This window comes from Eublepharis macularius, chromosome 14 (genome assembly GCF_028583425.1).
Source record: "Eublepharis macularius isolate TG4126 chromosome 14, MPM_Emac_v1.0, whole genome shotgun sequence".
NCBI classification, from domain to species: Eukaryota; Metazoa; Chordata; class Lepidosauria; order Squamata; family Eublepharidae; genus Eublepharis; species Eublepharis macularius.
Genome location: NC_072803.1, coordinates 32,179,366 through 32,203,640, shown reverse-complemented (window position 1 = coordinate 32,203,640; position 24,275 = coordinate 32,179,366). Strand labels below are relative to the sequence as shown.

Genomic DNA, 24,275 nt, shown 5'->3' with positions numbered 1-24,275 from the left:
GGAGTCCACTGTTTTTAATTAGCTGTCAAAAGATAAAAGCACACCTGTTTTAGTTACCTAACACTCTAAAAAAAATGCACAGACAGTTCATGAAAAGTTTAAAAGTTCACCTAGAATACCAGCCATTAGTATGTATTAGCTTAGTATTGATTAGTATAATATGCCTTAATCTATATTATTACAATACTTCCAAAACTAAAATGCTTTGGGACTTTATTCTGATGTCAAAAAGGCTTGACTGTGGGCTCAGGTGGATTCAGTGCTCTTAACTGGGGAGAATGAGCTGGTTAACGCCTAAAACCAGTCAGTCATTTAGTGTGGATTGAACTGTATGGACAGTCAGAATAGGTCTTTTCATCAAATAGTAACTGAAGGCCACTGTTTGCCTTCCTCTCTGTTAATGGGAAGGTATTGCAAGTTGTGTTAAGGGCTCCTATTGCCATGTGGCAAAGCTTGCAGATGTACTTAATGATATGGAGAATTTGCATATCCAGATTATTTCTCCCTGTTGAGCACTGTCACAGAGACTGTTCATTCAGCCAGGTCAATACCAATACCTTTAAAATGTTAGCAGGCATAGACAACTGCCATGCAGAGGGGTTTTAAGCAGTTTCTCACTTGGAGATTGTAATCTGTGAATTGGCTATGAGTAGTCACATTTGGACATCAGATTTGGGCATAAAAATTTATTTGTTGCATCAGAGCTTGGAAGCGAAGCTGGGTTGGCCATGATTAGTGCTTGAATGGGAGATCACCAAGGAAGACCTGTGTTGCTATGCATAGGAAGGTAATGGCAAACCACCTTCGTTCATCTCTTGCTTTGAAAACCTCTTGAGAGGTCACCATAAGTCAGTTGCGACTTGATGACACTTTATTATTATTAATACCTGTACAGGAGAGGAAAAGCTTGTTAATTACTTCCTTCTGCTAGAAGACTTCTTACATATTTAAGAGAGACTATTTCAGAAAAGCTTTGTTGGATTAAATGTTAGAGAGCTACTACCAAAGTTTAGAGGAACAGTACTTGCTATAACAGCGTTGGACTGTTGATATAGATTGATGAAACTGTATTTTGTTAGACTTGTGTGTCATGGCAACAGTTCTTGTGTTCTGCCCAAATAACATGTTTTAATCCTTAAATTTGTACCATGACTTTATAATGAGTTGCTTGCCCAGCTCAAATAAGTTATTTCTAGGCCAGTCCCGCACATCATTTTAAGTTGTGCTTTGATATGGACATAGAGGGAAGGTGGGTGTTGTTGCGCATTTTAGGGGATGGGATAGATATGTTTTACAAGATTTTTTTTCTAAATGGCTGACAGATATTGAGTAGTAGTCTTCCAAAAATTGTGACACAACACCTATGATGTGGTACTTCCCATGTCCAGAGCACTTCATGTGTATTATCTTGCTATAATCCTTACAAAAGCCCTCTAGGTTTAGGTCCATATATAAGGGTGCTGAGGCTGAGAGAGAGACTTCCTTAAGGCTACCTAGTGAGTTTGTGGAAGAGGTGAGATTTGAACTGGGGACCTCTCAGATCAAGAGCTTGTTCTCTTAGCTACTATGGTTCACCAGTATTGTTGCTTTTCAAAGAAATGTGTGTGATGGAACCATCTTATCTATAGGTGAAAATGTTATACCGCCTATTAATCACCCATTAAAAATAGATGGTAGATGTATAAGACGAAAAGAAGGGGAGGGGGGAGAGGAATTGTCTTTCTAAAAATTCTTTCCAGCAAAGAAAAGAGTTATGAGCTTGACTTTTCTCATTGTTTCTGGCAAGTATGACACAGGGGGAAAAAACCCTTTTGTTAGTTGGCCATGCTAATCTAATTTAAGTAGTTAAAAGTATTTCTTGAGGGATTCTGTAAAACTAAATCCTCTATTTAAAAAAAGAAGAAATGTTTTCATTTATTCATTTGGATTTATAGCCCATCTCATTCTAAAGACTCCAGAGCCCCAAACAGGTAGATCTTGTAATGCTTCCAGAAGGCATCAAGCTTGGATTTTGGTGAAGGAGTTCCATAATTTATGGTGGTTTGGGGGGGGAGCCACCAATGATGACTTTCATTTGTGGCATTGCATTCTGAACCCAACACACAGCTAGTTTAAAAACTTTACTATTTCAGCTTCGGTTTTTTTCTCGTTGCTTAGTTTTCATATCAAATGTGAGCTTTGGTTTGCTGTGACTGCATGAAGCCTTCTATATACAGTCTTGATCCTAACTGGGAGCATTTGGTTGATAACTGTATCCAAGGCTGCTAACCTGAAAATTTTGTGAAGGCAGTTCAGACTAGCAAATTTCCTAAAATGTTCTGTCACAATGTTTGAGTATTCATTTAGTAGGTAAAAGTTCACAGTGCATTTTTTAAAAAATTTAAGTGGCTTTTTAGCTTTCAGAATTATGTGTTACACAGTTGACCTAGTTGTCATGCGTAGTCTGTGGACTTCTGCACTCTTGGAGAGGTTGGTAACAGGGCAGCAGAAAATCTGAGGGTTTTAGTGTACTGAGATCCCCCCCTTATATATAATGCACTGAGATCCCCCCCTTATATATGTATAACTTAAGCATATTAACATAAAGCCATGCAAGTGGATTAGAGACCCCCCCCTGTTGACTTTGTTGCATAGTGTAGGCAAAGAGGAAGGGATCTGTGCAACTTCTTTCCACCCAGTGGACCTTTCATGTCTTCCTCTTTAGGCAGTCTTGTCTGCCTCCCTGGCCTGCTGAACAACTAGAATTCCCCAAACCCTTAATATTGGAATGTCTGAGAACAGTTCAGTCCAGACCTTACATTATCAATTTCGTCAATGCACTGTGTGTTTCTGGGCCAAACTAGATACTATATTTTTGAAAGTCTGGTTCCTCCCCTCCCATGCACTTCTTCTGAGTCGAAATGGCACTGGGCACTGGGTGGGGGTATTATCCCTGTTTTTGCAATTGTGCATGGATGGAATGTTGCACATGTGGCTACAAAAAGGAGGAAATAATTCTGCCGTGTGTCATTTCTGCTTGGGAAAACACAGAGGGGGAGGCTGGAGCCCCTCCCCCTCCCACCCCTCTATTCTCTGCTGAATCAAGTTGTCATTCATGTTTAAAGAGAAGTTCCCTCCAACTTAAAAAAATAATAATGTCTAGTTTATCCCTCTGTTAAGAATCCCAAAATTTGGTATTGCTATATTAAGCATTTTGTTGTAGTAAAACCATAGAATTTTAAAATTTAGAATTCTGTGTGAAGGAAGGGTAAAGCTATATACCGGTGGGCTACATTGAAGGTTTCAGCAGCCATACATACCTCTATTAAGGGTGTACACCCCCCAAAAATCAAAGTAATCCAGGTCTGAGTTTCAGGGGTGGGAGGTGGGGAATCCAGTATCCTTGAAACTCAAGTCAGATTCTCTGATCTGGGTTAGAGAATCCTGGATTTATCCAGCCATTATTACTTACGGGGGGAAATTTGGGGGGGGGAGGCATTTTTAAGCAAACTCCACCAGATTTGCAGGGCACCTGCTCCTGACTGTCCACTAAAGACCCCCAAATTTCAGGATTGGCCCCAGATAATTTAGCCCAGTGAGTTCAGGGTCCCAGATCCAATTCAAGGTTCTGAGATCAGCATAAATCTAGCTTTTAAGATGATTGCCCAACACAGATCACAGACACCTATATATCAATGTAAACTGTACCCAGACCCCTTATTTTAAGCATATTCAGAAACTTCATAATCTCTGCCAAGAGGTAATAAAAAATGTGCGGAGACAGGTGCCATAGAAGCAGGGAGAAATTGCCTAACCTTAGGCTACAGAATTGCCAAACCTAGTAACTTTTCTTTGAGCTGGCCCATTAAGATTCAAGGAGAGGCAACTTACTGCAATTATTCAGAACTGTTCTGGGGGAAAATATTCATTTACATCAGCATTGTATTTTGAAGATTTTCTCCACTCTCAGTGGAGAATGGTAAAAATTTACGTAAGAAAAATTATGGGTTGAAATACTGCTTACAATGGAAATCTCAGTGTAGTGAAAGGTCAACAGGCCTTATAAATCTCATCTGTGCACCACGAGGAAAAAATGACATCTGATCCAGGCTGTACTGCATTTATCTGAATGCAGTGTCACCCAGTACTGTGTCAACCCCCTTCATTCTTTCAAGGGATGGGCAGCTCAGGCCAGGAAGACACCATTCAAAGGAGCACAGTAGAGCCTCAGTTAGATGCTCTGTCCTCCCAAAGAGGGCCAGAGGGTAAGAAAGAGAACCCAACTATTTAAACCAACTGAAAATTTTCCCCTGGTAAGTGATGTCTGAACTGGCTGATTGATTCTGGGCTGACTTGCACAGCAGGAGGTATAATTATGCTATTGGTCTTACAACTTTGGCAAATTTGCCTGGGTAGGTCTGAAGTTCATACAACAGTCTGAACATAGTTTTAAGTTCCTAGTCTCTGTTGATGGCATTAATAGCTTCTTCACAGTTAGCTTCCTCTCCTTTTCCAAGGAAGGAATATTGCAGGGAAAGCAAAAAGGGTTTCTTCTAAAGCATGCAGATTAAAAATAGATCGCAGGTGCAGCTCAGTTTGGAACTAGATCTCATCTTTCCTCTTAGGCATTGATGCCATCTTGTTCAACATGACAACCTCTTAGTAGACATAGAAACTTTTTTTCTGTCACTTTTTCTTTTTCTCATCACATCACCCTTTCCTTTCATACCTAAAAGCATAAGTGATGTATTCATAATAGGTGTTTAATTTGGTTTTATTTTATTTTTCTCCTTATGGAATCATGGGTAGTTTCATTGCAACTCATTTCTTTCTGTTTGTTTCGTATAGGGCTGATAGTGCAGGATCATTCAGACCCCCTGTTCAGTTCATATGCCTATAAGTCCCACTACCTACTGAATGAATCAAATCGTGCTGAGTTGATGAAATTACCTATGATTCCTCCTTCTTCGTCAGCTTCCAAAAAGAAATGTGAGAAAGGTAACCAAAATAGCTTCTTTCTCTTTAATTTTCTTTCACTTTTCCTGTTTTTCCTTTCTATTTTGTTTGCCTTTTAAAAAATTAAATCAAGCTCTGTATGTTCATCCAGCATCTTCTTGTTGCGCTTGGTAAACTTCACTCATTGCTTATTGTGAGTGTGCATTCATGTTGGCAAAATATTACAAAAGGGCTTAAAATAATTAATCTTGCTAAATTTCACTCAACAGTTCAGTGGGCACTTTGTCATACAATCCGATAGTCTTACTTAGATCATGAAACTGAGCTAATTTCTTTATAGGGTCTGTTTTGTGTCTTCATGTTGTATATGTGTTATAGCTAAGAACCACATTCAAAGAGGTAGGTAATACTAAGGCATGGTTCACTTAGCAGCCCCACTCTGTGACCTGAACAGGATTGTCTGGAGTTACAGAATGTATGAACCAATAGTGCCCTGTGGGGACTACACACACGGCTGCTCTAGATTGTGCAATTTCAAGCATGTAGGGCTGCTTAGGCTTTGAACTGGGCCTTGATATTTCTCTTGGTTGATAGCTGCTGACTTGTCAGCTGCTTGCTTAACTGCTTTTATCCATGGATTGGGGAGGGGCCAGGATTCTGTTCCCTTTAGTGCTCTGTTAGTAGTTACAAAGAAAACCAAAAGACTTAAGTAGACACTTTGGTTTGGGGCTGGTGAGCCTTTCTGTTACACCCACAGAGATTTTCTCTCATACAGTTGTTACTCCACACCCATTTTCATGAATGCAGGGCACTTGAGTGGGTATATGCCATTCTAGAGACACTCCTGCTCTCCGTGCGCAGATATCCTTCTTAGGGGAATATGTTAAGGAACTTGATATGAAAAGAAAAGCTTGTCCTTCAAACAGGATACAAGGGACAGTTGTAGACAGGATTTAAGAGAGAATACTTTAAGATGGTCCGGATCAATTCACGGAACTGTATAATATCCTTGGGATGCCACCTCTTTGAAGCAAGTGGTGGTGGAATTGGCATTCAAATATTTGGAAATATTTATTTTAATATATGCAAATTCAAATTGTCATTTTCCCAATATTGCAACTCAGCCAAGATAATGAGCCAGCCAGTTCAAAACTGGCCAGGAGGCAATCCTATGTAATAGTCTTTCTGCTCAAAGAATCACAAGAAAAAGACAGCTGTTCTAAGTTGTCAGTGTTTGTGCACATGGGAGAGCAGGATCCCATCTGCCCTACCCACTAGGCATCTTTCCAGGTCTGTTGGACATTCATGCATTGGATGTTATGTTTTCATAAGGCCTAAGTGTTTTCACATCATTATTTAACTTGTATAAAATCTATGAAACTACCTTGTATCTGTGCAGTTCACAAAGCAACCATGTCATCTCTGAGTATTGGAACACTAAAAATGTGTGTAAAACTGCTGCCCGGACTACTCTGTCCAAAATAGATCATTTGCCATATACATAGGTTGGACTCCATCACTGAGAAACTTGAGACTATAAAAATTATTTTGAGCCCTCTTTCTGCTTAGCTTCAGCAAATCTTACTAATGCATTATAAGAGCCAAGTTTACTTGCTTAGCATTGAATTTTGTGTGTGCATTTTCTCCTTTTTTGTTTTTTTGTTTGTTTGCTTTCTTTTTTCACATCTTTTACCATGTTTGGGCATTGTTTCAATGACTGGGGCTGTATTTCCTCTGAAATGATGCTTACACTTTTAAAAATTCTGGGATTTTGAAATCAATGGGATAGCCAAACATTGAGGCTTTATTACATTCACAGCAGAGGAAATATAGTAAAAGTTTTGTTATTGTTTAATAAACTCCTTTTTTGCACTCTGTAACAATCAGTACAATTACAGGTTTGAAAGTCTATAGGTGGACATGATTTTCTGACAGCCTTTTGTAAAATAAGAATCCAAATTATCTCTGCTACTCAAAAATAACGTTGTTTTCTAAATTTTTGAGGGTTCCTCCCCCTTGCAGGAGTAAAATGCTCTTAAGATTTTATATTAAAATGTAGCAAAGGTGTTTGCTACCCACAGTAAACATATCCAAAGGCAAATCAGACACTGGTCCCTACAGCCAAATAACTTCCACTAAATACTTAACCTAGATGAGGTTCCCGTCTTAGTGCAAAAGGCAAATGCCCAGTGCAAATGTAACATTCCTGATCTCTTAACTCCTACACATTCTGATTGGAAGTTAACCATGGCAAAGGCTAACATCAGAGTAGATGTAATGCTGCACCATGGTTAGTGCTGAAAAGGGAAGGGAAAATTGAAACTAGTACATGAACAGTGGGCAAGTAGTGTGCAAGGGATCATGGCCAATGCCATAAATAAATTAAAAAATGGTTGAGAGCTCGGGAAACTGTCTGCACCAGGCCATTTTGGTCAAGAGAGCTTCAGTTTGAAGAATCAATAAAGATTCACAATTTTTAAATTCTGTAATATCTTTTCTCTGACATTTTTAAAGCAGAAAAAAATTGATCAACCTATAGGCTGCTTCTGTGCACTAACTGATTGCCGAGGGATCTGGTCATGGCAATGCAGGCTTAAAACTGATTTCATAGACTTCAATCATTTGTTTGAAATATTGGCACTTGCTACGTTATCTCGCAAAAGATAAATCTTGCACAGTTGTCATATTCAAATACCTCTTTCTTGGAAAATACATCTGATTGCAAACTTGTCCAGGTTATCCAAAAAATTTGAAACCTAGTAACATAATTGCTTGGCTTGGAAGTTCTGTTTGTACAAGACTGATCAAACAGAATGTGTGTGTTTAATCCAGCATTGTAATTCTGACTTGATCCTTTGTGTTTGCCATTTGTATTGTATGAAACAATAATTCTATTTAACGACTGGGGAAATGGGTGTTCTTCCTGGAATCTTTAACTATAAAGTAAGCAATACTGTTTGTTTAAAGGTGGGAAGTTGCTATGCTGCGAATCATGTCCTGCATCCTTCCACCCGGAATGTCTTAACATAGAGATGCCAGACGGATCCTGGAACTGCAATGACTGTAAAGCTGGGAAGAAACTACGATACAAGCAGATTGTTTGGGTCAAGCTTGGAAATTACAGGTGAGTTAAAGCCAACTGGAAATTACTTTTAGTTTTCAAACCATTGTTATTTATTCTTTATAGAGAACTTTAGCATACAGAATATTTTGAACTTTTTACTTTATCTCACTTGTGTTTTGCCTTTCGTTCATGGAGCTTAGTGCAACTTGTATGGGGGATTTCCTCCTATTTTATCACTGCAGAAAATTGTGAGATAGACAGGCCAGGGACAGAGAAAGGGAGAGGGAGACTAGCCCAAGGTCCCTCAGGGCATTTCAAGGTATTCAACTCTGGCCTTGAAGTTCAACACTGTTCACTCTCCTTTCACCTGTTTTCATGGCTATTATGTAAGTTAATGCATGGATTCTTCCTCTTTGTAAGTAGGGCATCAAAGACTGACCAGAAGTAGGAAAGGAAAGGATTCCATTGGGCCTGTATTTTTCTTGTACACATAGCTTAATTGCAAAACAAAGGAGAAAGTAGTGGCATCATGAACTCCTCTCCCTGGCCACGGCTGCTTGCCTGCCATCTCTCCTATGCAGGAACAGGAACTGAGGGAAGGCAGGCAGGCAGGCAGAAGCAATGTTACCTTGTTCCAGTTGCTGCTATTTAAGTATATTCTATCTCCATAACAGGGATGGGGCAGGGCAGAAGCTGGGAAAGGAAAAAGAGCTGCTTCCCCTCCTATCAAACTCTACCTTATTGCCCATGTGGCTTCTTTGGTTTGCAACAGCTCCAGTCACCACCCACCTCTTTTCTTTCTCTAGCCTGGCAGGCTTTCTCACCCTCTCTCCTTGCACTCCTGACTTCTTCTCTCTTGCCATGGGTGGCCCACCTTCACCCCTGCCCATTCTGGCCAAAGCCCCTTTTGTTGTCTACGCAAGCACAAACAGCAGTTTTCCCATTTTGGGTTCTTACAAACCCAGATTTTTTAATGTTTGGATTTTTCAGTAAACCTGGGTTTGTAGAATAATAGACATTGTCTATACTTTGTCCCCTTTGTGCAGGTCTTTTGATCTTCACTCTATGGTCCAAGTTCAGAATTAGATATAAAGATATTCCAGAGGCCATTGCTTGATTGGGGTCAGAAGAACCACCATAAGGTGGAAATAACTGCTCTTGATCCTCAAAGATAATAACCTGTATGCCTCCAAAGACAGGAAAGCTTAGCCATCAGGCCCCTGTTTACTCTTTCGTAAAAAACCTAGGGAGGTTTCATAACTTGCCCAGGGATATCCCACAATTGTGCTGCTTTTAATAATGAGGAAGCTAATTCTTAATGTTTGTGTCTGCTGCCTTGATTTTTTTTTCTTATTATCGCCAATGGTTAAGATAAGAAACTTCTCCCCCCTCTTACTCTCTTATTGCTGTAGTCCTACTTAATTTGAAAACTGTGGGCATACCTGCACCCCCCCTGTTATCTTTTCTCTAAGCTAAGGATTCTACATCCCCTCATCCTCTTCTCATACAATTGGTCTTCTAGAGCTTTGTTCATTAAAGGTCTCTTTGCAAATTCTTTCTAACTTGTCAACATCCTTCTTGTACTGCAGTGGCTACACTGAGGTGTCACTAGTGCTGAGGGAAATGGTACAGTAAATTCTTGAGTCCAAGAAATTACCCCTATCTAGCTGAGCATTCTCTTCTCTGGCTGGTAGCAGCTTTTGAGGCAGGGGCCTTCCCTAGCTTTTTAAAATAAAAGATGCCAGAAACTGAGCTGGAGGACCTGCACACACAAAGCTTGAACTCAGCCACTGATATACAGACCTTTCTCTTATTCTGTTGCAGCTAGTACATTTTATTTTCAATATTTCAAGTTGTATAGCCCCCAAATACATTGATATATTGGTATAATAGATCTCTGTGCATCTTTAGTGAAATACCATGAATTAGTGTTTGGTGCTGTAACCCTGCTTTGTTGCTAGAGCAGCAGTGTGCCATAGGGCATAAGTGATTAATGTGATGATAAACTAGTAGACAGGCTAGTTAAAATGTTTGTACATCATTGGTGTTGGTAAACTTCCTTGTAAAACTGAATTATGTTTGTTTTTACAGAGGTTATATGTAATCTCATGTGGGGTTCCAGCACAAGCCCTCTTGAAAAAAGTACATTGCACAATTCCGTACTTGATGAATTACTCCACAAGTGATAGGAACTTAACTATATAAGTATTATACTAGAAATAACATTTTTTTTACTAACAGCTATGGTTTAAGAGCTATAAGCTAAACCAACCGCTTTTATTTTACAAATAATTTCTTTGGGTTTTCCTTCTTCTTTCTCCATGAATTTTAGGTGGTGGCCAGCTGAGATCTGCAACCCCAGGTCTGTTCCTCTCAACATACAGGGCCTCAAACATGATATCGGGGACTTCCCAGTATTTTTCTTTGGTTCACATGACTACTATTGGGTACACCAGGGCAGAGTATTCCCTTATGTTGAAGGAGACAAAAGCTTTGCCGAGGGGCAAACTAGTATTAACAAGACCTTCAAGAAAGGTAAAACACAGTTTTATAGTGGTTTAATCTCAAAAAAAAAGCTCCACCACCACAAAATTGCATGGAATTGCATGGAAAGTAGTGTTTTGTGTCCACATGAAACTTCAAGTTCTATTTAATTCCTTTGAGTGCTGATTAAAATGCTTTTGCTCTCCATGCTTAACTGTGAGCAACACCTATTCTAGCAGAGCTTTTCATTTCTTCTAAAAATAGGTAATCAAGTAGCATACTTGGATGTTAGATATTGTCTATAAGACAAGTCTCTCTCTTTGTTCTTTCTCATACAGGAGAGAATGCTTCTTTTAATACCCTCCAAGAAAAGGCATTCCTCCTCCTCCCTTGCACAGGGGAGAATGCCTCTTCCAAGATGATGCCTGCTATGAAAAGTGCATGCATCATCATAAAGCTAGTTACGCATGTTGTATCCCCTTGAAACAATTGTGTTTTTCATGCCAATGTGTGCAATTGATCACCTTAATGAGGTAATAGATTAAAAATGCATAATCTACAATTTCTTTAATCGGGTGACAGCCCCCATCCATACTGTGATTGCTTTGAAATATTTTGTGATAGATTACCAAATCTCAGCTATTTGTGAAGTATCCCTCAGCACCAGCTGCTAGCACTAATTCCCCCATTTTGGGCTCCTTCACACAGCACTTGAAGAAGCAGCAAAACGCTTCCAGGAACTGAAAGCACAAAGAGAAAGCAAAGAAGCACTTGAGATCGAGAGGAATTCCAGAAAACCACCTCCCTACAAACACATTAAAGTGAGTGCTTCTGCTGTTTTAATTCTGGATGGGTTAGACAAATGTTGGCCCTATCCTTTGCATAGATGGATGGATGCTTTAAGGATTCATTTTGCCTTTCTTGATTAATTTTAAGGACTTTTCACATGATTGGATTTGAGTCTAATGGCACCTTAGAGACCAACAAGATTTTGGAGGTGAAAGCTTTTGAGAGTCAGAGCTCTCTTCTTCAGCTCTGACTCTTGAAAGCTTACACCCCCAAAATCTTGTTGATCTGTAAGGTGCCATTGGGCTACTCTTCTACATGGCTACCCTCTTCTTGGACTACTCTTCTTGGACTACTCTTCTACATGACTACATGAGTGCTTATGGTGCCTGTGGTAGTGGGGTTGTTGGGATCAGCTTGCCTTCCTTGTTGGGCATTGCAGTAATTTGATTGTAAAGCTCTCTCTTTGATAGCCCTTTCATGTCATTAGACAATTGTGTGTTGAAAAGTAAGGTCATTCTAACTGGTCGCTAATCTGCCACAGTTTAACAGCCACAAAGCAACCCCACTTATATTAGGAAAAATGCACACATCAACAACAGGAACATTTTGTGTTGGTTAAGGCAAAAGTTTTTTCCAGTCTGAGGACTTTGTTTATTTTTTCAAATTATTTTGTTTTTATAATAAAGTAATTTTGGTGCGGTGGTTTGTTTGTTATTTGTGCATGAAGATTTAGGGTGTTTGGGGGAGGTTGTTGTTTTGCAAATGCTGCTGTTGAACATATGCAAAAATGACAGTATGGATGTGGTGGGGGGGAGTTGGAAAGAATGTATCTTCTGGAAGTAAGACATTTAAGGAGCCAGTCTGTGTTTCTGCGTTAAGAATACCCTTTTTAAAACATGCTTGTTTGGAAAATCAGAAGTATACAGGTTCTACTTTGAAGTTGGAAAATGGTTGTTTGCTTTAGATTTCCTGATGTTCCACCTTAGGTTATATATAAGATTTTCTAACTGTGCAGGTTTCAGTAAACTCTATTGCCCTGCTTGCTCATTCACTAACTTCACATTTATGTAATGTTTTCAATGCTGTAATACTTCATGTATATTATCATGGTAATTCTTACTAGGGGAATGTACCCAAAAAATTTGGTAAATCCATTTTTTTGACTGAATCAGAGAAAAATTTGGAATTGATTCTCTAATTTGGTTCAGCTATTTCTGAAAAATTTGATAATGTTCAGCCATTATTTCTTATGGGGAAATCAGTCTGGGGACTCTCTGGTGGGCTTGGGGGTATCATTTTTCAACCAAACTTCACCAAATTTGGAGAAAACGTACTCCTGACTGTCGTCTTAAGACCCCCCCCCAAGTTTCATGAAAATTGGGTCCCGAGGGCTGATTCTGTGGGCCCCCAAAGAAGGTGCCTCCCGCTACTCTGGGGGCTATCTTGGGGGAATGGAGTGGCATTTTTTCAAGCAAACACCACCAAATTTGCAGGGGACCTACTCCTGTCTGCCCTCTAAAGACCCCACCCCCTTCCCAAGTTTCTGGAAAATTAGACCAAGTTGAAGCAAACGGAAACTGTTGCATGTTAGCTCAACATAAGCAAACTGAAGCAAGGGAATGCCTTGTACTTGTGGCTGGTTACTGTTTGGTTCTGTTCTGTGATATTCCCCCATTGGCTGAACCCAGTGCCTGGCTGCTGTAAATGACACTGGTTCTGTTGGACTAAGTTGCAGCAGTGGTGTTTGGTTTGTGTGGAATGAGTGTGATTCTCTAGTGTGATGTTAGTCCCCCTTGCCTTACTTTAGTTTGGGGTGGGGGGCGGGATTCCATTCCCTTGCTTCAGTTTGCTTCTGTTGGGCTTTCTCTGGGATGAGCTCCACTTACATTTGGGAGTGTGTCTTGGCAATGGCAGCCTTGCTCCAGTGTATTTCTGCAGTGAGAGTCAGCTTTGACTTTTTCCCTATAGGAAACAGCAGAGTGGCTGGGGGCACCTTGTTCAGAGGCCCCAGGGATCCAATATTCCTGAAACTTAGGGGTGGGGAGACCTTTAGAGGACACTCAAGAGTAGGTTCCCTGTAATTGTGGTGGAGTTTGCTTGAAAAATGCCACCTCAGCCCGCCAGATAGCCCTCAATATTTTTCCCCATAAGGAATAATGGAGCCTTTAAAGGGCCTCCACATTTGGTGAAGATTGGTTGAAAAATGACCAGCCCCCAGATAGCCCTGAGTTCGGTTTCCCCTTAGGGAATCAATGGCTGAATTTTACCAAATTAATTTTGTAAAAATTCAGAACTCCTATTTCTTGACTTGGAATACTTGGATTTCACCAAATAAGCCAATTTTTTGTATTTTAATCCAAATTCCAAACCAAATTGCACACCCCAAACTTGCAGCAGCCCTGTCAATTAGGCTACTATCATGATGACCCCCTATTTCAAGGGGGAGGCAGAGTCTATGAGAAAGTGGCTTGCTAATAGTTAAGTTGCATGTGTGAAAAAGCTGCCTATAGATTTCACACTGATAAAAAAGAAGTAGTGGTAAAGAGATTGAGCTGTGATCTGGGAAGTCTTTAGCTCAAATCATACCACTTCTATGAACTTAATAGGTAACATTAGACAAACAACCTTCTCTCTCATCCTCAGCCCTTGATCTGCAATAAAGATATTGGCCTACTGTACAGGGCTGTTCTAAATGTTGCAGGAAAACAATGTTCATGAAGAACATTGAACACTGAAAGTACTATATAAATAGTCTATCTCCACCAATATAGTGTTTTTTAATAGTCAAATGTTTTTATTCAAATGATGGGAACTTAAGTAATGTACATGCATATACTAACCAATTCTATCCATGTGTACATGCATGCCCACCAGAAATCCAACTTTTATCTTTTTGTTCTCTCTTCCACAGTCCAATAAAGTAGTAGGGAAAGTTCAGATTCAGGTTGCAGACTTGTCCGAAATCCCTCGTTGTAACTGCAAGCCAACAGACGAGAACCCTTGCGGTCTGGAGTCAGAGTGTCTGAACCGAATGCTACAGTATGAGTGTCACCCCCAAGTTTGTCCTGCAGGAGAGCGCTGTCAAAACCAGTGCTTCACCAAAAGACTCTACCCAGAAGCAGAAATCATAAAAACAGATCGACGTGGCTGGGGTCTCAGGACAATACGGAACATTAAAAAGGTAACATCTGGCTTTTCTTACAGCTTTCTCCCACACTTCAATCACAGTGAAGACCATTCACAAAGCAATTCCTGTTGGTTCAAAAGTCCTACACACTAATTCTTCAGAAACAAAAGTGATACTATGTGGCACTCATATTTTATTGTGGCATGAGCAATAGTAACTGGTAACCTGTGCCCATTTCATGACACTTGTGGTCTTCTGACCAGGACTTTGAGAGCAAACATAAAAGAATACAGACGATTCTTGTATATTTTTCTTATTATAGAGAAAGTTCATTCAGCTGTTAATTTTATTGTGTAACCTTGGCCCAATTGCTTTGTCTTAGCCCTAACCTGACTATATGGTTTTAAGGATAAAGTCGGGGAAGATCTCATGCCCCCCTTGGATCTTTGGAGCTTTTTTCTCCATACGTCTCAAGTGACTTGACAGCCTAACCTGAACTTGTATAACTAATTTATATCTGAACAATATTTTAAATAACTTTAGGACCTGTGTATCCAAATATCAAATTATCCAATGTCCAACACTTTAAATTTAACAAGTTCAACAGAAACAACTTTTCCGGTTTTAGGAATTCTGCTGTCTGCTTATGATACTGAGATTTCATGGCTAATGCACATTTTTGAGTTGTCTTCTCATGGTGGAGTCACACATTCTTCTTGTGGATATGGTGATGAGACCACTTTTGAATCAGCATGGTGTATATCAAGACCATACTTATTTATGAATCATTGGAAGATCAAATTTTTAAATATTCTGAGTCTCTGTCTTACTCATATGTGGCCACTGATGATGCTGAAAAAGATGATTCTGATCACATGTTTGTTGTGGGGTTGTCCCTCCACACCCATACAATGTTCTACTCCTTTTAATTTTCTTCTTTTTGCTATCTAGAGGATTCTGCTAATATAATGAGTGTAAATTATTGGTGGTAGCATTAACAATATAGAAAACACAATCCAGCAGAGAAGTTAAGCATGCTTATGCCTTCTGAAACTGAGCTCGGCCAGAGTATCTTGGTATCAAGAACTGGAAGGGACTGTAACTCCAAAGACTTGAATGTTCCCATTTTCTTCTCTGGGTCTAGATAGAGCTTCTTGCTTACTTGTATATGTAGCTCTTTGAAGATAAAGATCTTTTGAAGCACAACTTCAAGGTTTTACTGTATGTTAACTGTATATTCTTGTTGGAAGTTGCCCTGAGCTCGCTTGCAGGAAGGGTGGGATATAAGTTGAACAAAATAAATAAATAAAATAAATAAACTTTCTGTGCCTTCATTTGCAGAGGTGAGGTGATAGAAACCAGGGTTAGGGTTTTCTCTGTAGTGGCCCCTCAGCTATGGACTTCCTTCTCCACTGCTGTTTGTTTGTTGCTTAGTTTACTCTGCTTCAGGCATAAAGTTTAAAACATTTCTATTCACCTGGACTTTTAATTGACTGATAACACCTTTTTTCTTATTCCCTAATATATTATTTTGCTTTAATCTTGCTCCAGAATTAAAATTTTCCCTGTGCTGCTCATTAGTGTTTGTCCTCTATACGCATGCTTAACTTCTCTGCTGGGTTGTGTTCTCTATGTTGTTACTGCTGCCACCATAGGTTAATTTCTTTGATATTTTATTGATGCTCCAGTTTATGAATGTCACTTTATGTTTTTAATGTGATTTTTGTTAACCAATATGAAAGCTATTTGGCTAAGAAGTGGGATCCAAATATTTTAAATAAGTAAATAAAATGAATAAATGTTACTGATAAGGAACTGAAGCACTGAGGGTGACTTGCCAAAGGCTGAACAGTTCATTGTAGAGGTATTGCAGATCCAGGACCAAATTTGTGTGTCTGTACTTCACTACATCGGAAATCTCTGAAGAAGGTTTTGGCAAGGGATGAGGTTAGACTTGTTCCCTGCAGTAATGTCTCCAATTATAATTGTGCATATCTTTTACTTCTTTCAGGGTGAATTCGTAAATGAGTATGTTGGTGAACTAATTGATGAGGAAGAATGCAGATTGCGAATCAAGCGTGCCCATGAGAACAGTGTGACTAATTTTTATATGCTAACTGTTACAAAGGTAAAGGAAAGTTCTCATGCATGCTGTTGTTTCACTGATGGACTGGCAAACCATGGGTTATATCGTAAAACATACTCATTATAAAAATTTAATGGCAGTGAAATCTTTTCTCAAGAAGATTGCATCACGCGTAATTCCATAATTCCATAGAAAAGAGCAAGAGTTCAGTAGCACCTATAAGACTAACAAAAATTGTGGTAGGATATGAGCTTTCGTGAGTCACAACTCACTTCTTCAGATACAGCTAGAATGTGAGTCCATCTGTCCTTATATCTTGGAGAGTCGAGTGATTACAGACAATGGTGGGTGAATGACAATAGCAGGCATGATTGGATAGGGTAGGGTATGCAGAAGGGTAATGGGTGTGGATAAATTAGCATTGGTAATGAGACAGGAAGCTTAGGTCTTGATTCAGTCCAGGTGATTGCATTGTCTTGCGCTTCATTGAGCTTCATTTTGTTAGTCTTTTAGGTGCTACTGGACTCTTGCTCTTTCCTACTGCTACAGACACACTAACATGGCTACCCATCTTGATCTATCTCCATAATGGTGGGGGTTTTTGATATGTGAAAATCAGTCTGGTGGAACCTGAATTGTCAGTGAATACTTCAGAAGCCATGATGCAGTTTATTCAGATGGAGTGTAATTCGCCCGTTGAATTGAACATGAACTACAGGAACAAGAAAGTGGGAAACTGTAGGGGGGGCGGGATTCACAGTTAAAGGAGGAGATAATTGGCCTCTGGAGGACGCCTGTCATTTAAACCACAAAGGGCTGTGCTATCAGAGACACATTCTCTGACTGCAGATCCCCCACATATATGCCTCTTCTAGGTCCCATGCTAAGGAGAAGCAATCAGCAAGTAGTTTGATTGAAGCTTGCTCCTGCATGTTGCTGTCTGCTGCCAGTGTTTAGATGCAGTGTTCATGTGTGCCTCTCAGCTGAAGTGGAAGATTTTCCTGCACACCTGAACTGCTTATACACATATGTGCATTCCATGCACACACATGTTGGTGGAGCCAATTCACCCCAATGGATCGGTACATGAGCCATTCACTTCACTAATATAGGGTGTGGTGATAATATCTAGAATTATTGTACATTTTGAGTGTTCAAAGCTCTTCACACATTATTTCATTAATTTGTAATGCTATAGCTTTATCCCCAGAGTGCAGAGGAATTAAACAATGGTTCTCCTAAGACTACCTAACAAGTTTGTGTGTGAGGCCTGAACTAGATATATGCCTTTTCAAAGGAGAGGTGACCATTTGCTGAATTCTTCCTTTTCTCATGTCCTACATAATTGGCTGCCAAAGAGGGGAAGGAGAGTATAACAGGATACTGTGTCATGTATTTTCCTAACTACATGTTACTGGGAGAGGAGAGGGAAATCAATATAAGATTGCCATTTTTGGTGGCAGTTCTGTGATCATAGTTGCAACAGGTTTCAGGTAAGGTGTGCTTTGAACTGGGGAACTTCCCAAAGCATACTTTTTCCTCTATGTCTTGTATAAGAATGTTGAAGGCTCTGTATTCCCCTGGTCACCTGCTAGTCATTCTACGTGCACAAATACATACTGAATTCTGTATAAACTATTGTTTCTAAGCAAAAAGAATATTATCTGCAATTAATTTATGCATAAGCACCTGTCTTAAAACCTATGCTAACATTTGTAGTTGTAAATCTTTACTGTGTCTTTGACTCTGTTTTTTGGGTCTCCTTGCTGTAGGACCGCATAATAGATGCTGGCCCAAAGGGGAATTATTCACGCTTCATGAACCACAGCTGCAATCCCAACTGTGAGACCCAGAAGTGGACGGTGAATGGGGATGTCCGAGTTGGACTTTTTGCTCTATGTGATATTCCTGCAGGTAAGAATGCTTCTCTGCTGTAATGTGGAGGTAATAATAACACTAAATGCAGTGGAGTTAGCCGTGTTAGTCTGTAGTAGCAAAATCAAAAAGAGTCCAGTAGCACCTTTAAGACTAACCAACTTGAGAACTGTGATTCTCGAAAGCTTATGCTACAATAAAGTTGGTTAGTCTTAAAGGTGCTACTGGACTCTTTTCAATAATAACACTGACTATGTTCTCTACTCTGAGTAGGCACTAATCTGTCTAGAAGAGTGGTATGTAAGCACACTGTTATTATTCTGTAAAACTCTACTTCCTAGCCTTCTTTGCTATCGACCTCTGAAGGTGCTGAAGTTTTCAGATGGCTGCCTCAAATCCTCCCAGTTCTAAAAGAACTTCATTGGCTGTCAGTACATTTCCAGGTTCAGTTCAAAGTTCTGGTACTTACTCTTTAACATCCAAAATGGCCTGCGAGTAAGATACGTAAAGAACAATCTATGTTTGTATTAAACATCCTGCCAGTTAAGATTCACATCCGTGACTGCTCGGTGTGCTTACGTCTCCTAAAGTAAATGGGTGTTGACCAGAGACAGGGCCTTTTCTGCGGCAGCACCTTAGTTGTGGAATGCCCTACCCATAGCTGGCACCTAGGGTTAGGTACCAGGCAAACCCCTTTTTAATTTGCCGAAGCACATTGCTAACTGTTGCGGTTCTCTCACAGAGAGAGAGGGATGCTCATACCATTGTATTGACAGACTGTGGAGAACTTCTTTTGGTCTCTTTTCATTTTGTTGGTTATAAATTTGTTCCCTTCTTTTAAGGTTTAGAAAGTTTTTGCTAATTGTTTATGCTGAATTGTATTTATTGCATCTCTTCTGGTGGTTTAAGATATTACTGATGTTAGTTAAAATGTTTTTATTTCTTAATGGCTGTGAAGTGATTAATGCATTATTGTTGGATGGTGATGCTACTAAATAAATAATTCTGAACATAAGATATTTTTTGAAAAATTCTGTGTGAATAGCACAAGTTCTGCTTTGTCTTGTTTGTAAAGTTAAATGTAACTTAGGATGACACTATTTAATTATTTGGATAGATGAGTCAATGAAGGCTGCTTTATTAAAACTAATTGTTTTTAATATCAGCTTGTACAAAAACTGTGGGTGGGAGATACCATCATAGAAGTGGCATTCCCTTGGGTGTGAGATATGTGTGTGCAAATTCAAAGAACATGCCTGTTGCAAACATGTACATGAAATGACTAAGGGGGGTATGCTTTTTTAAAGAATTGTTTAACTGATATGCAAGCTTAATTGATTAATGAGGCAAAAGCACTTTATGATGCTGACCTTGATTTTCAAATATGTACTGTGTAACCTGCTTCTCTTTAACTTCCAGGGATGGAGTTAACATTTAACTATAATTTGGACTGTTTGGGGAATGGCAGGACAGAATGCCACTGTGGAGCAGATAACTGCAGTGGGTTCCTAGGAGTGCGTCCAAAGGTTAGTGTGTAAAGGGGGAAATGCAAGCCTCCAGGAGAACAGCTGCAAATAGGGACCTCTTGATGTAATGTCGTGTCTCATCTCAAAATATCCTTAGATAGCATGATCAGGAATAAAAAGGTCATTCTTCCCTGGTACTGTCTGAAACAAAGCATGTAGTGCCTGCCTGGATCAGCATATACTTGTGATTACAGGTTTTCTGCATCTTCAGTTGCCCTTGCTCTCTAACCCTTAGAAACAGTAGGAGGACAGGGCTAAATGTTGACTCCTTATTTTTTAAAAAAAGTGTTTTTTACGTTCCTGTGACACCATGATTCCTTCCTTCCACCTTCCAGACAGCATGTGCAACCGCAAATGAAGAGAAGGCAAAGAATGCCAAGTTGAAACAGAAGAAACGGAAGATTAAAACAGAGCAGAAGCAGATGCATGAGGACAACTGTTTCCAGTGTGGAGATGGGGGTGAACTCGTCATGTGCGACAAAAAAGACTGTCCCAAAGCGTACCACCTCCTCTGCCTTAACTTGACGCAGCCACCTTTTGGTAGGTGCCGTTTGATACCCATTGATGGGTTATCCCCTTCACAGTTGTCAGCAGGGCTCTATGTACAGTTTGTACTGTATCAAGGTGATTCAGTGTGATTTTATGTAATTCTTGGAGTGAGAAATTAATTAGCCATATTTGTAAAGCAGTAGCTATGCAGAGTTCAGGGGAATGGTTAATAACATCAGAGTCATTTTTGGTTTGAATTATTCCCCTCTTCGAATAGTTAGCATTGTTTTGCATGAAATGTGCATTTAGCACATAGCTTCCCATATAGTTCTCTTGATAGTAGCTACTTTGCTTAGTATATGACTAAGACATCTTGACTCTGGCTACCTTAGCATGTGGCTACTTATGCTGTGCTGCACAATTGTACAAGATCTCCATTGGGAGAATGAGGACTTTTGAGAACATTATTTATTATTCACAAAATGTATACCCCACCATACTGTCCCTTATTAAGTCCACCATGGCAGCTAACAGTTAAAATAAAACATGATAATACATCATTAAAAAAATTAAGCCAAAACTAAAAGCACAGGAAACAGCAATTAAAACATAGGGTAGGAAGGAGGGATCCCTGAGGGAATGCCAAACAAAATTAAGCCTTCACCTGCTGACGGTGAAGTCTATCATAGTGGTTGGTAGGTTCGTATGGGAGTAGATGGTCCTTCAGGTATCCCAAGCCATATAGGGCTTTAAAGGTCAACACCAGCGTCTTTAGTTGCTCCCAGAAATACATTGGGAGCCAGTGTAGATGGGCCATGACTGGAGTGATATGGTCCCTGCAACCTACTCCGGTCAGAATCCTGACTGCAGCATTCTTTACCCATTGAAGTTCCCAAATAGTTTTCATAAGTCAGCCCCATGTAGAGCACATTGCAGTAATTTAATCTAGATGTAACCAGGGTATGCACCACAGTGGCCAGATCTTTTCTGCCCAGGAAAGGCCTCAGCTGGCTAACCAGTTGAAGTGGGTAAAGGGCTCTCTAGGCTTTAGCTGCCACCTGCTTATTGAGCAATAGGCTGGGGCCTAAGCGCACCCTGAAACTACAGACCTGTTCCTTCATGGGGAGTGGAACCCCATCCAGCATGGGTGACACCTTAAACCCCAGGCCAGATCTTCTGCTCACCAGTAACACTTCCATCTTGTCAAGATTCGCCTAAATGAGTCAGCAGAAGGCATACTTTTTTCCAGAAAGCCTCTGGCAATCTTGCCATTGTAACTTTTTCTGACTGTCCCAACACCACAACATTCCAGCTTGTCTTGTCACTGGACTGAGATCAATGAGGGGATAATGTCTTGCTTCCCAGCATGTCCACACCTTCATCAACTACTTTGCTAATATATGGAATTATTTGTCCGTGGAACAAAGATTTGTTTTCATTGAATTTATTACATAGGAGTCTTCCTTCCTTTACCCTAACATAATGAGAGTTAACATTAGAGCCATATCTCAGACAATTCAGATCCCTCTTTTGGAGATTTGGATTTCTCCAGAGCTAAGCTATGCTCATTTTCTCGCTTCTGTTAAAAAGCATAGGATTAATTGGGATTATTTCCAAATCAATTGTTTCAGTTGACCATTATGTTAATCTAGAAGTATAATTAATATGTCAGCAGAATGTTTGTATGACAGCTAGATGCATACTATAAATTAAGAAATCACACAGGAAGACTTCTCGTCTCTCAGGTAATGACTGGTTACAGGATACTTACTGCCTATTACTTGCACTAATATATTTTCTTTCCTGTTACTCCATCTTGCTGTCTTCAGGAAAGTGGGAATGTCCATGGCACCAGTGTGACATCTGTGGCAACCCTGCTGTTTCTTTCTGTGAATTCTGCCCTCATTCTTATTGCAAGGATCATGAAAAAGGGGCACTTGTGGCCTCAGCCTTGGATGGACGTCCATGCTGCTCTGAACACAATCCTAAGGCTCCAGTGGCACCAGAGTATTGGAGCAAGATCAAGCGCCGATTGGAACAGCAAAATCCTGATGAAGAGTCAAAAGAATGAGCTTCTGTTTAGGGGGACAAAACCCAAACCCACAAACCTATACCCCGCCTGAGTGCAAATCATTGTGAATTTGGATTAAGTGCCATGGCACCCTCATTCTTTGTCTTTGGGACTGCTTCCGTGGAACTCAAACAGGGACCATCTGTTTTTGAGCAGTGGTGAGCAGCCTCTGGCATACGTGGCCCATCTCTTGGCCTGTGAGTGTGTGCTTCAGGCTCTTGCAGGATGAAAAGAAGTGTCTTGGCATCCTTCTTTTTGTTCTTAGAAGAGGAAACCTTTCTGACATTGAAGAAAAAAAAGACATCATGCTAAAAGTATCTTCTTTGAGTGTAGAAACCAAACATAGCAAGATATTTATTTATTTAATTTTTAATGGACTTTTGAGGATTTCTGGTTCTATTACAGTCAATGTGTCTAAAAGGAGTAGCAACACCAGTCTGGTATCTATCTATCTATCTATCTATCTATCTATCTATCTATCTATCTATCTATCTATCTATCTATCTATCTATCTATCTATCTATCTATCTATCTATCTATCTATCTATCTATCTATCTATCTATCTATCTATCTATCTATCTATCTATCTATCTATCTATCTATCTATCTATCTATCTATCTATCTGTATCCCCACCCCCTCCAGTCAAGCTTTAGAAATATAAAAATAAGCCCTCTTCCCACACCAGTGGCCTTTCAGATAAATCTGTTAGGGGGTGAAACAAAAGCTTGTTGTGGCTGCTGACAGTGAGATGTCTTCATTCCAGTAAGTTTACAGGGGACAAAGAGTTTTGAGACAGAAGATTGATGTTATGTCCTCTAGCTTTGCAGTAAGTTGCATGATGCTAGGAAAAAGAAGTTCTCCCACAAGAAATGAAATGTGACCCACTTATTCTTGAAGTGTGTTCCGTTTTACTCCATTTGCAACAACTTCAAAAAAGTATAATCCACTAGGAGCTTCTTATGTACTGGCTTTCTGAAACTCCACTTCATTTCAACAGCACTTGTGCAAGAGAAATTTCTGGTGGGTTGTGTATGTCATAATCCCCTGGAGATGTTGTTAAAAAGCTGTAGGTGGTCTCTGGATACTTCGTGTTTTGCCTGGTCCCCAGTTTAATTACACATAGGTTACTTTTCTGCCATTGCTTGCATTTTAGGGCAATTAAGCAGAGAGGATTTAAAAAGGTGCTTTCTTCTGCCTAGTATGATCTGTCATACTTTGAAGATCAGAGTAGGAATCTCCTGTCTTCTCAGCTTGAGGCTGAAGGCTCTTCCCTAGCTTGGCTCCAACAGGCTCTTGCTTCATGGATCATATAAAGAGCAAGACATGTACCCTAGCCCTGTGAAGGTTCCACTATGGTACACCATGCTTTATCTTTGGGGAGACAGAGTTTCTTTGGCCTTCAACATGTGGACTTTAGATTGCAGCTCTGTGTTTGTTTCATGGTGCTTGTCTATGATCTAATAATCTAGTGACCTTGGACCAAGCTTCATCTTTCTCTGTGGATGCCATATTATTTGGATATTTGTACTGGAGCTCTGGAATTGACTTTATGTGTAGCTTAATCAGATGGAATCTCTTCATGGAATAATGATGGTCACCTCATTTGAACACAATACAGCATTTTTAAAGCACTTCCTTAACTGGGTATGAACAGTCCTTGCAGAAGCACTAAGTCTGACAGAGTGGTGTGTATCTCCCAAAAGTTAACTTGTTCGGTGGTGCTACTCCATAAGGCAACAATGCTGCACTAAGCTGAAATTTACACTGAAATTTCTCCTACTGGGTGCTCTAAGTATCTCATCTGAAAGTAATTAATTTATAACCAT

At 39.9% G+C, this 24,275-nt stretch overlaps 1 protein-coding gene across 1 annotated transcript in view; it reads left to right on the top strand.

The window, feature by feature from the left end:
- The window catches only part of NSD3 (nuclear receptor binding SET domain protein 3), a 78,591-nt gene extending 55,628 nt beyond the window's left edge, over nt 1-22,963 (top strand). Inside the window, exons 15-24 of the mRNA XM_054998287.1 lie at nt 4,828-4,977; nt 7,903-8,059; nt 10,332-10,534; nt 11,192-11,304; nt 14,184-14,453; nt 16,411-16,527; nt 18,258-18,399; nt 19,780-19,886; nt 20,222-20,426; nt 22,205-22,963. Coding sequence (XP_054854262.1) covers nt 4,828-4,977; nt 7,903-8,059; nt 10,332-10,534; nt 11,192-11,304; nt 14,184-14,453; nt 16,411-16,527; nt 18,258-18,399; nt 19,780-19,886; nt 20,222-20,426; nt 22,205-22,446 — 1,706 coding nt within the window. The 3' untranslated portion in view covers nt 22,447-22,963. The remainder of the gene's footprint in view (nt 1-4,827; nt 4,978-7,902; nt 8,060-10,331; nt 10,535-11,191; nt 11,305-14,183; nt 14,454-16,410; nt 16,528-18,257; nt 18,400-19,779; nt 19,887-20,221; nt 20,427-22,204) is intronic.
- The last annotated feature ends 1,312 nt before the right edge of the window (nt 22,964-24,275 follow it).